Source organism: Xiphophorus maculatus, chromosome 22 (assembly GCF_002775205.1).
Source record: "Xiphophorus maculatus strain JP 163 A chromosome 22, X_maculatus-5.0-male, whole genome shotgun sequence".
Classification (NCBI taxonomy): Eukaryota; Metazoa; Chordata; class Actinopteri; order Cyprinodontiformes; family Poeciliidae; genus Xiphophorus; species Xiphophorus maculatus.
This window is the reverse complement of record NC_036464.1, coordinates 19925323-19937793: the sequence shown is the minus strand read 5'-3', so window position 1 is coordinate 19937793 and position 12471 is coordinate 19925323. Positions and strand designations below refer to the sequence as shown.

Here is a 12471-nt window from a genome sequence, read left to right as displayed (position 1 = left end):
CACATACATTTGAATGCATATTTAATGTATTAATATATATTAAATTTCAACACTTTATGCTTAACTATTGCATCCACATCTATACATATCAAAGCATGCTTGCTTGGTATGGTATGGTATGCATTATGTGATTTAACTGAAGGTATGATTTCTCCATTAAAACCGCTTGTGGGGTGAGATTATGGCAGGCTCTTTTTGCATATTGTCACCGTCTTAAAACAATAAAAGTCCTAAATTGCCATTCCTTTCTTGCCAAGAGATGTTTTAAGCAAGGAAGAAAAGGAAGGGGGGGAACCCTTTTGGCAAAAAAGTATTCTGGCCATTATTTTGGGAAGTTGACAATTGCAAGGCTATTAAAAAAATCTATGTTTTTAAATATAAGTTTAGCTAATTCCATGAAAATCACCTAAATTAAAATACACAAAGTATATCTCCTTAATTATATATCACTGCCAAAAAAAAGGTCACACTTTAATATTTCGTTGGCACACATTAAATTTCGATTGTTCTCGTTGCTTACAGAAAACTGAATTCTCTTATGAAATGAAAAATATCCAAAGCTACTTTGATTTGTATTTATTTTTATATTTATATTTCAGTTGTCAGAATAGCAACAGTAGTGTTACTGCAAATTTTCCCCTCAAGGCTGTATTTTTTTATTTTACTTAGAAAGCAAATTCCAAGTCTTCCCATTTAGTAATCATTCTCAGTGTAAGGCACTTGTCTTATGTTTCTACGGCCTCCGAATTTAATGTGTTATCAGGCACTACAACGCCAACTTATTTGGTATAAATCCAGATTAATTGCGGCAGAGGCAGAAACTAATTGACATAGTCCCCCAAAATATACATTTCTTTGGTCTGTGTAAAAAAAATGCCATAATATTTTATGCAAAATCTATTTAATAAACATCCAAACCATTGCTACCTTTGCCTTTAGCAATTGTTAACACTATAGCTAATGATCATTAGCTGGAGGCGGTGCACCACCGATGATACTCCTGTACAATGGAAATGTTTATGTTCCTACTTCTGTTTCACACCGGAAACCCATTAGTGGTTCGCCACTTCCAACCTCCATTTACTATGTAAACAGTCATTGGCTTCAGTGTAAAAGCCCATCAAATTAATTTTAAAGTTTATTAAAATTGTGCTTTTTAGTGAAACGGCATGGCGTTTTAAACACCGAGGATTTAATTAAGCACTCACACAAGAAGAAAAGGTTTGTTATCACAAAATAATAAGATAAATATTGTTATCTCATATTTTTATGCATGGTATGCGCTTGAGCTTCTGACTGATAAGAACGCCATTTTGGCAAGAAAGGAATGCGAACAGTTGCCTTGTAAAATGTAGATAGGAATGCTGTTTGATTATGTGACGCGACGTCCTGCCATACCGCCTCGCATCCCGAGCAACGGAGGTGGGAATCATAATAGAAACGACGGAGAGGGGAGGAGAAAGAGAAGAAGGGAAGGGGCTGTCAGCGCTACGCATCTGTAGGAGCGGAGGAGAGGGAGGAAGGGGACAGCCGAGCGGGTCAAGATGAGATCCGCGGAAGCAGCGGCGGACAAACGAGAGGACCCCGTCGAGAGAGACCGAGGATGAGAGAGAGGGCTCCGGGAGGACTGCTGCATCGCTCCAACATGGAGGCGCAGTGACAGCAGCTCACGTTAGAGGAGATCATCTCGTCGTAGCCTTGCAGCATCGTCGTCCCCATCGCCGTCCGTCCAGAAAGCCGAGCGGAGAGGAGGAGACATGGGCTCTCACGTTGTGCAGACGCTGCGCCAGGGAGTGTGGGCATCTCTGACCGGCGGCTGGTACCACGACCCGGACCAGAACAAATTCAACAACTCCTGCCACCTCTATCTGTGGATATTCCTGCTGATGCTCCCCCTGTCTCTGCATCTGGTGAGCTTTTCGTGAGCGGATCGTGATGTTCAAGGCCGCGAAGGTTGCTGCGAGGTGTGTGTGTGTGTAGCGGTGTGTGTGTGTGTAGCAGTGTGTTCATGCGCCCGTTTACTCCGCGTTGGATAAACAACCGACAGATCTGCAGGTACGTGATGTCGCTCGCTGCAGCGCCCAGAGATTGCGAGCATCGCGGGTGGAGGGGAAAAAAAAAAACAAAAAAAAAACGGGCAATGTCGCACTGTTTTTCCCTGCATGCAACGCATGGCTGCTCCAGGATCTGACAGCAATGAAAAAACAGTGTTCATGATGATGATGATGATGATGAGTGCTACACAGGCTCCATCAGTTAGGATTCTTTTGTAAAAAAAAAAAAAAAAAAGCATTTGTCTGTTATTTGCCTTTGTTTTCTGATTTCAAACAAATGGAACTGGTTTCATAACAAATATGTACAGCACCATCCAAGAGTGCTGCCACCCCATTAATTGCAGATTGACGACATTATATTACTAAACGATTCTACAGTGTATCATTTGGCTCTGCGCAGTCAATATCATGTAAGATCCAAGCTGCTCTAATATTAGCTGCCTGTCTCTGCACATCCACAGGCTGCTTTAAATAGCTTAAACTCACTCAGATTGAACGGAGAGCATTTGTCAACTTTAACTGTGAAGTCCTGCCACAGAGGATGTGTTTGATGACGGCCAGGACTTTGACAGAGCCATTCTTACACAAAAATATGCTTCGATGCAACATAGCGCTGGTTTGTCCTTTCCCTGTTTATGAAATTTACATCCAGTTGCACTAAACATGCCACCATCATGTTTTACAGTGCAGATGCTAAATAGTTTGGTCTAATCTGCTGGAGCAGCTTTTTGTGACCAAAAATAAAAATTACTTCTGTCAACTTTCTTTTTTTTTTCTGTTTTTTTTTTTTTTTTAGAGTTTTAGTATCTTGGTCACTTGGTCATGCAGGCTCAAAAATTTGGATATTGTGAAAACGTTCAATATGTTTTTGTCACTAATTTCTGAAAGTGAAAGTTGTGATTATGGCTTACAGATAGCAAAAACCCAAAGTCCACTGTCTCAGAATATTTGAATATTACATAATATCCCTTTTGGAGTAGCGGTTTTAATGTACAAATGTTTTGTTTTGAACATGTGACCATCTACACCACCATGGGGAAGTCTGCTGACCTGACAAATGTCCAGCAGACACTTATCGACACCCTCCACAAGTAGGGTGAGCATGGTTGCTCGCAGAGTGCCCCATCCAAGCATTTTTATGGAAAGTTCAGTGGAAGGAAAACGTACAGTAGGAAAAGGTGCACTACAAACAGGGGGGATTGTTGAGCAAAATCTATTCGAGACCTTGAAGAAGCTTCACAAGGAGCCGGCCGAGACAAATCCTGCTTATGATGTACAAATTTTGCATTTCTAATGGCAAGCCAGTCCTGAACCAGAGATGTCAGAAGAGTCTTACATGGGACAAGGAGAAAAAAGGAGCACATTTTTTTCCTGAATCCTGACATTCCTGTTTACAATATCCTTTTTAATGGGCCACATGAAATAATGAGCCATAACAATCAAAACTGGAGAAATAAAAGCTTGACATATTTCAGTTCATGTGTAATAATATGATATATAAGTTTCACTTTCTGAAGTGAGAAAAAAAATGTCAACAAAATATGATGCTGTATGTTAGGTGTGCACATAGTGCAAAATGCAAGTCTGCCTAAAATTAGCTAAATTTGTTATTAGCAAACATAATTTGAACACATGGCGCCTGAAATATCAGACCCTACGATGAAGAAATGTTTCTTTGAACCATCTTAAAAAATACTCTTCGTTTGTTGCAGTTAATTTTACTAGTTTTGCTTGAGCAAAACTAACAAAATCAGTCATTTAAAAAAATATTTGCTTCAGAGTGGCGCATCCAGTGAAGCCTTTGCTTTTAGAGTATTGCACATACTCAACCTGTGATAGTGATTGCAATTTGATCAATTGTGCAGCTCTTCACCAACTGCTTACTTCTTCTTCCTCTCCCGTATTTATTGAGTGTACGGCTAAAAGTTGCCCCGTCAGCAGATTCGATCATCTGAACCGTGAATCTGTGCAGATGATCAAAGCCTGCGGGTTGTTATTTTAAAACCTATCTTTGATTTAAACTTCACTTCAACAGTGTATCCCTGATCTTTCTGTGACCCTTGGGCTTTGTGAGGCTGTTTGTTCAAGAATACTCTCCAACAAAGCTGGCAGGCATTCGCAGAGAAGTTGGATTTAGACTGAGATAAAATCACACAGAATTGGTTAGATTTTCTTGGTCAGGGTAAAAGGTTTCTGAATCCCAATGCACAGCACAGGCACTGTTTTCTGGTCTATTGCATGAAATGCCAATCAAATACACTGATGTTCATGGTTAGAAAATACATGATACATATTTTTTGCAAGGCACTGTACTGACATCCATTGTGTGCCTGCCAGAAGTCTTTTAAGTAAAGCGTGACTCATCTATTCACGCTTTTTTTTTGCCCTCAGCTTTCAACCTCCGTGAGAGAAATATACTGCAATAATTCCCTCATGCCCATATTTTATCACATCCTGATCTTCACAGCATAAACTTCAAGTCTTAAAAATCTCCTTGCGTTCTCTTGCAGGCCCTGCCTCCTACCACCATGGCCCTGAGCATCTACTGCACCTCCATCACCGTCTTCTTCGTCCTCATCAAGCTGGCCAACCACCGGCTGCACCTGATGTTCGACGAGGGCGAGGCGGTGGTCCGCAGCAGCCTCTCGGACCTCAGCAAGGCCCAGGAGAAGAAGAGCAACGCCTCGGACTCCTGCCAGCCGGCGAGCATCAGGTATGGATGGGGAGGTCAGTCGGAAGTCGTAGAAAAACACAAGATTCCTGTTCAGCAATCCAGCCTTTCTATCGCCTCTGTGGCTGAAGCTGCAGGTCTGTCCGGATGATGAATGTAGAACCTACACCAGGAGGTTCAACCTCAGATGATGCGCAAAAATATACATTTAGCCTTTAATTCTCAGTTTGCATTTATTTATTTATTTTTCCTCAGTACTATCTGTCTTTCAAATCAAATTGTCTTCATGATCGAGTGTTTAAGACTGGAATACACACTCCCTCACTTTGTCTCAAGAGCCTCAGCGTAGCTTTGGAGAATGTGTGAACTAATTTCAGTGATTTTCGGTCAGCCTGTCTTGCTGAGACGTGCGTTCTCTGAGCAGAGCCTTATAAAAGGAAATCCATCACTTCTTCCACTCCTTCTTCTTCTTCTCCTTCTCTGTGTGATGCATTGAGATGAGATGAAACAAGCCAAGACGCAAATAGCTTCAGCCTCAGCATTGATTTGTCCGTTTTAGCATTCGCATGATTTTCTCTAAAAGTGAAGCAGTGATTTATGAACTTCCACCCGAGTCCTCACTGTCTCACGTCTTCCCGATTTCCCCGAGCAGAAAGAGCAGCACGCTTCCCGACAGCGTCGCTATGACAACTCTGGCCCGCAAACGTCCCAGCCCGGTGATCCAGGTGACGCTGAAGCAGACGGAGACCGACCCGGGACTAATCGGGGTGGTAAGATGGACTGCACATGGATGAAGTCACCGGCGTGTTGACCTTTTTTTTTTTTTACAACCTTGTCTTGTTGTTTGTGAACTGTTCTCCGTACAGGACTGCTCAAAGTCAGACGAGAGGAAATCTGCAGAAGGTAGCGGCCATCTTTCTTTAGGGTTTGAACACACAGATCTGCAACACTTACAGGAATTAAAGTCAAACATAAAATATACTGTGGTGAATTTTTTGGAGCCCCCGGTGTGGAAAATGATGTGGAAAAATCTTAAATTAAAGTAATATTTGACTGAATTAGCATGATCTTGCAATAAAAATGAACAAAAAAGCACTTAGTTTTGACCGAGGGATGATCTTTAACTATTGAAATCCATAAAAAGTATTAACCTCCTCCCTCCCACATCATCACAAAGGTCCCCAACTTTGCTTCAAAGTGTGCATGGCATACTATCCAGCCTTTCTCCCTCTTGCCTAATGCGCTGGGTGGCTCCACAGACGATGCGGCTTCACAACTTCCTTTTCTGCAAAACGCATCACAGTCGTAAATTATCCTCAGACAAACACAGAAAAGCTGTCCAGTTATCCTGCCAGCAGGCCCAGCTGCTTTTAAATTTCCAGTAAATTTATGACCTAATGCACCGGCAAATAGACAGAGCCCAGTCAGCTGGTTGGCTGGTTGAGAAAAAAAAAAAGGAAATTAAAAACAACTCTGGCGCATTGTAACAGATGGCCACGTGTTTGAAGAAAATGTTTTGTTTCTGCTAACAATATCAGTCATCATACCTTCAAATCTGTGTTTCATGGAAGATTTATGTGTCTGGGAAGTATTGCTTTACCCGAGGATGGGTTTATAAACGCCAGAATAAAAAAGAAAAAGTCAGTGCATGGAAGAGAGAAGAGGGAAAAACCCATTTGACGAAGTCTTTTGGTGCACAAACACTGATTTAGGTGTTCATTGATTTTATCCCAGGATAATTTATTGTGGCTTTGGAACCGAACGACATCCGGTGGGTTGTGTGTGCAAACTAAATCTACACCAAGTTTTCAGCTTAATAATAGCAAGCAGGCCTGACAATTTAAAGGAGCCTGTGAGGATGAACTGATTGTAGCTTTTCTGAAATCAAATTTAAAAGAAAATGTTTGAGCTGGGGCTGCACAGTGGCGCAGTTGGTAGCACTCTTGCAGCAAGAAGGTCCTGGGTTCAATTCCCGGCCCGGGATCTTTCTGCATGGAGTTTGCATGTTCTCCCTGTGCATGCGTGGGTTCTCTCCGGGTTCTCCGGCTTCCTCCCACAGTCCAAAAACATGACTGTTAGGTTAATTGGTCTCTCTAAATTCTCCCTAGGGGTGAGTGTGTGTGTGCATGGTTGTTTGTCCTGTATGTCTTTGTGTTGCCCTGCGACAGACTGGCGACCTGTCCAGGGTGTGCCCCGCCTCTCGCCCGGAACGTAGCTGGAGATAGACACCAGCAACCCTCCCGACCCCATTAGGGATAAAGGGTGAACAGAAAATGGATGGAAGGATGGATGTTTGAGCTGCACCAAAACATCAGCTGTGGATCGGAGTCACAGCTGGTGATCAAAAACGGAAAAATCTGATCGTTTTGTTTGTTCATTGAACACACCGTGTGCCGGGCTACTAGGTCTTACTGACAGCAATAGTCTTTAAAGTAGAAGTTGGCTTGGAGGGAAGACAAGCATTATTTTCAGTATCATTGAGGTATATAAATAATTATTTACATGCCTTGAAGATATGACATAGCTTAAATGTGTTTGGTTGTCTTTCATTGAAGTTACTTGAGGTGGCTAGTCAGAAACTGTGCTCAGGTAAGAGTGGTGTTACTTCAAGATAATATTAATAAAGTGGAACTAAAACAATTCTGAGGAAATACACATTTTTACTCAAGTAAATGTTAGGAAACTCCTGAAGTGCAGAGCTGTGTAACGCAGGCTGCTCTTCCTCACACATTGCTGCTGCTTCTGGAGCAAATATCAATAATTACTGATTGATCAAGCCAGAAAGGCTTTCTACGGCTACTTTCTGTTTATTATAAATGAATAAATATGAGAGAATAAATGAACAAATGACGGTAAGTTTTATTTTGTCCCTTAAAATGTCAAGTTGAACTCAACAAATTTTTTATTTAAGAATAATCTTATAGGAGAAAATGAATATGGTCCAAAATAACTGTGAAAAAGAATGGAAAAAAGTAGAGTTATGATTTCTCTCTTAAAAAGGACAGATGCTTTTGTATGCTCTGTTATTTTTGGGAAGTTTTTGACAAATTCCTGTCTTATCTTGGCAGTTTAATCTTCAATCCATCTTGAAAGTTAAAAAAAAGCTTTTGTTGTCTTTTTATAGGTCTTAAAGATAAATCAGAGCCTCTCAATTATGTGAATAATTGTAGGATTACAGAGTGCTGCTCAAGTTTAAGTAGGGTGTGTTTTCTGTTCAGGCCGTGGCGAAGCCGCTGCGGCAGACCAAGCCGTGGGGGAAGACCCTCGGTTGGATGCTGAATTGTCCCCCGACGATTTCTCCAGCCCCAATCCGGATCAGGACGCCCCGCTGCTGCAGGCCCAGCAGAGGTCCCCGTCACGATCCGCAAGGGAGGAAGCAGAGGTGACTGAAAATAGAGCTGCTGCGGAAGAAGGAGGGGACGTTCAGAAATCTTCGACAGGAAGTCGGTCAGGAGAGGAAACGACTCCAGAGAGAAACTTAAAGCAGGACAGAAGGGAACAAAGGGAGGATGACGAGGCTGCAGATGAAGGTTTGCCGCCTTCAAAGGGAAGTGAAGATGAGAGCGAGGAAGGCAGCGAGGACCTAAAAGAGAACTCGGATGCCAACAACAACTCACTGGGGACTCCAAAGGATGACCAGGGCGAGTCCATAGACATCGCAGAGTCTCCTCCACAGGTGAGCTCTGCATGTTGTCATATTAAGGATTTTTGATGTGGGGCGGAAAGAAAAAAAACTCATTATTCACTCAGACGTTCACTCTGCTTTCCTGTTCTGCTCTCTAGGCTGAGCTAGAAGAGGAGGAGGCGTACTGTTCCGATGAGATCGAGGTGGTTCTGGTTGATAACTCCAGCCCCGGACCGGAGTCGGCCCATCTGGACGACAGCGACACGGTGAAGATCATCATCACCATGAGCTGTGACCCCCAGACGGCAGCTCAGCTGGAGGAGAGCGTCAAGCAGAGCCTGCTGGAGAACGCTCAGGTACGACGCAGGCGGAACCGTCTCCTAGCAACAAGAAGACCCCGGACTTCGAATCCTGGCATGTCCGTCCCGCTCATGCATCAGTTCTCTCTATAAGGCCATGGATGTTGCAGACTGTAAATGTTGGCGTTTTACCATTTTTTACCATAAATTTTATGGATTATTTTTTCTCTTTTTACGGTGTGGCTATTCCACCTTCCTGTTAGTTTCACTGTTTTTTTTTTATAGTTAGTGCACCAGGCACCAGTCATAGATTTAATAATGTTAGTAAACTTATCTCTTTGATGCTGAATTGATCATTGCATCCTTTTAATAGTGAGCCATGAGATGATATTTGAAAGCATTTGAATATGACTCAAAGTAAATAATATGGTACACCTGACCTAGATGTGTCCCTGTTTGTGCCCTGCAAGGCTCAGAAGGATGCGGGAGAATGTCACATCAAGATCCCTGTCATCACCTTCGACTCCCCCGAGGAGGAGAAGAAGGGAGAGGAGGCGACGGGCTCGGAGGACGAGCCCACACCCAGACAGCCGCAGCAGATCACGAGCCAAAGCGAAGAGTTTCACCTATGCAGAGAGACAATGAGTTCGGAGTCCAACACGCTGGAGTGCCCGGACCTGGAGCAGGAGCAGGGCGGGCTGATGAACGAAGACGGCACGCCCAGCCCGCAGCTGACCAATGACAACAGCTCGTCTGGCGTCGACGTCCGCTCTCACCCAGACGACACGGACCCTCTGGAGCCGATCGCGGACTCACAGGGGTTCCTGCGTCTGCCTGCGATGGTGGGCCGCTATGGGCCGGGAGGAAGGACCCACATCCGAGGCCTGAGCATGGACAGCGGGAAAGACGCCGTCCTCCTTTCGGACCGCTCACAAAATACAGTACGTTAAATGGACTCTTCTGTCTACGCCATCCATCTGTGAAATACACTCAAACCTGCTTTGCCTTTCACCAGACCACGATGACCAGCTCCAAATCCGACCTGGAGGCAAAGGAAGGCCAGATTCCCAATGAGTCCAACTTCTTGGAGTTTGTTTCCTTGCTAGGTTCCCTCAGTATGAGAGGAGGGAGCGCACAGGAAGAGGAGGAGAAGAAGAGCAAACAGAAAGTGGACCGTGAAGAAGAAGGTTAAACCATCAAACCAAAGATAGAGCTTGCATGCTATACTGTCAGCTATAACCCATTAGTGCTTGCAGTGGAAAAGAAAAGCAAAATAACAAAAGCAGGTATCTCTGTCTCTCCTGTATTCAGATAATCGGAGTGCAGCTCTAGGGCCGGATCCAGCAGCAACAGACACCAGCGCTGACAACACATCAGAGCGACCCAAACCACCCACCAGTCTCCCAACGAACCCACCGCAAGCTATAAAACCCACACCCATCCCTATCGTCTCTCCTGACAGGTAGGCGTGCTCGTGAAGTTAGCAAAAAATACCAGTCGGATTCACACAAAGAGCTTTGTTTTTCCTCTCGTAGTCCGCAGACGGACAGAGAGAAGGATCCGGACTACGACTCCCTCCCATCTCAAACCTCCCAGTCCGAGAGCTCCATGCTGCAGGTCATCTGCAGACCTGAAGCCACCAGTAAAGAAGAGGCCTACACCTTCCACACTGTGCACAGTAAGAACCGGACAGTGTTTTTGTCTGTAAAACTGACATCCGTGCATTCAGTGTATTTTACATCTAATTGCCGGCTTCAGAAACGGATTAAATAGCATTTTCCAACGTGTTCAGCCAAATGACTCACCAGTGACCTCATATCTGGACAGGAAGACGTCTGGACGATCTGAACGTGTCTGTGTTTGTGTGATCAGGAGACAGACCTCGGAAGCTGTATGCAGAGAGAGCCCTCAACCTGCCGCTGGGAGCAGAGCTCATTACAGGCAACATGTGGTACGCAGGCCGCCGATTCCCCTCCATGCACCAAGCTCTCCTCACCGTTTTCTCCTTTGCTGACACAAGCTTCCCTCGTTGTTGTGACGCATTTCCACCTGCATGTTCTCGAACGCTTCCACCTGGTTTTCCTGAAGTCGTCTTGAGATGTTTAGCTTTTCATTTTTTCCAACCTTCTACACCGCGCCGTATTCGTACCATTAAAATTTTGTTGTGCCACAGCCACAAAATTCAATGTATTCAATTGGGATTTCATGTGATGGACCAACATTGTGCATTTATTGAGTCCGATATTGTTGCCTGTTGTTCTGTTCAAAATGGCTGAGGCTTAGGTGTCATTTTTAAAGTCTCGCTAATGGATAAATAATCTACTTCAGGTCTGGACTTAATTCTCAGCCATTGGGATTCAACCTTTTTGCCACCCGTGCCAAAATTGTCAAATTCAGAGAACTCGTTGCCCACAGAACCATATCTTTTTTCTTTAAGAAAAAAAAAATCTAATAAAGGCAAAAAAATTATGTATTTTTTAATCTGCTCAATAATAAACGAAACAGAATATTTCACTGAAATGAAAAATGATATATTTAAAAGTGAAAAAAACCAAAACTGAAAAGAGATTTGAATCACACCCACAGACCACACAAAATCATTACGAGGGCTCCAGATGGCCCAGGCGCCACATTTGGGACACATTGTAGATCTGAATGTATGGAGCTTTTTTTAACCTGTTGGAAAGTGAGCCTCAGTTTCACATCTTTTGCACTCTACAACATCCCTGTCCTGCCATTAACAGTAGGGATGGTGTGTTCAAGGTGATATCCAGTGTGGACTTTTCTCCACTCGTAGTGTTTGGCTTGTGGCCCAAACGTTCTGTTCTGGTCTCCTGTGATCTGAGCGCTTTCCTCCACGTGTCCGCTGCATGGCTCTCTGTAACAGTCTTTACATGTTACCACGGTTACAATGTGATCTGTTTGTTCTTCAGCGACCTGCTGTCGACTTCGTCCAACTCGGAGTGTCAGGACGGCGCAGCGGGCGCTCACACCGACTGCCCCTTCCAGCGACGCATCATTCCCGCTCACAGGCTGCGGCCACGGAGGACGCACCCGGAGATCTTTCCGGTCTTCATCTTCTTCTTCAATTACTAACTAAAACTATAGGAAAATAAAAAGTAACAGTATCTATTGCTGTTATTTTATCTACTCACTTTTCTCCTTTTACAAAGTGATTAACTGATGTATCATTTTTCTTTGCTCCTTCCTTCCTTCCTTCCTTCCTTCCTTCCTTCCTTCCTTCCTTCCTTCCTTCCTTCCTTCCTTCCTTCCTTCCTTCCTTCCTTCCTTCCTTCCTTCCTTCCTTCCTTCCTTCCTTCCTTCCTTCCTTCCATCCTTCCTTCCTTCCTTCCTCCCTCCCTCCCTTCCTTCCTTCCAGTTGAGTCTAGAATTGTCCAGAATGCTTGTAAACATTGTCCGGCTGCTCTGCCAATCCTAAGTATTTTCACTAAATGAAAAACAAACATGTTGTATCCACAATCTAGAACATTCTGACACTTCCTGTTGTTCCTCATTAAAAGATAAGCAGGATCTAAATATGTCCATGCTTATGATTTTTTTGTGTGGCAGGAGGAAGACTCCTTGGATGAATCTTCGGAGACGTCCACGCAGGAGAAGCCGACTAGAAAGGTTTATTACAAACTCCAGCTGTTTCCCGGGAAATGGGTCAGTGTTTTGTACGATCGTCTGACCCTGCTCGCGCTTTTGGACAGGTAACTCCCAAAACATGACACACGCTTTAAACATAACACACTCCTATTTCGACTCTACAGGCGACAGTGTTTGTGCTTTAACCTGTTTTGGTCAGTTGTGACAATCGGC

At 43.9% G+C, this 12471-nt stretch overlaps 1 protein-coding gene across 1 annotated transcript in view; it reads left to right on the top strand.

Annotated features, from left to right (window-relative positions):
* Positions 1 to 1346: 1346 nt before the first annotated feature.
* pcnx2 (pecanex homolog 2) overlaps positions 1347 to 12471 on the top strand; it is a 28724-nt gene continuing 17599 nt past the window's right edge. The window contains exons 1-13 of the mRNA XM_023327604.1: positions 1347 to 1910; positions 4565 to 4767; positions 5378 to 5495; positions 5592 to 5628; positions 7944 to 8401; positions 8509 to 8706; positions 9120 to 9590; positions 9665 to 9836; positions 9961 to 10111; positions 10185 to 10327; positions 10522 to 10600; positions 11583 to 11718; positions 12220 to 12362. Of these exons, the coding sequence (XP_023183372.1) occupies positions 1758 to 1910; positions 4565 to 4767; positions 5378 to 5495; positions 5592 to 5628; positions 7944 to 8401; positions 8509 to 8706; positions 9120 to 9590; positions 9665 to 9836; positions 9961 to 10111; positions 10185 to 10327; positions 10522 to 10600; positions 11583 to 11718; positions 12220 to 12362 (2462 nt within the window). The 5' untranslated portion in view covers positions 1347 to 1757. The remainder of the gene's footprint in view (positions 1911 to 4564; positions 4768 to 5377; positions 5496 to 5591; positions 5629 to 7943; positions 8402 to 8508; positions 8707 to 9119; positions 9591 to 9664; positions 9837 to 9960; positions 10112 to 10184; positions 10328 to 10521; positions 10601 to 11582; positions 11719 to 12219; positions 12363 to 12471) is intronic.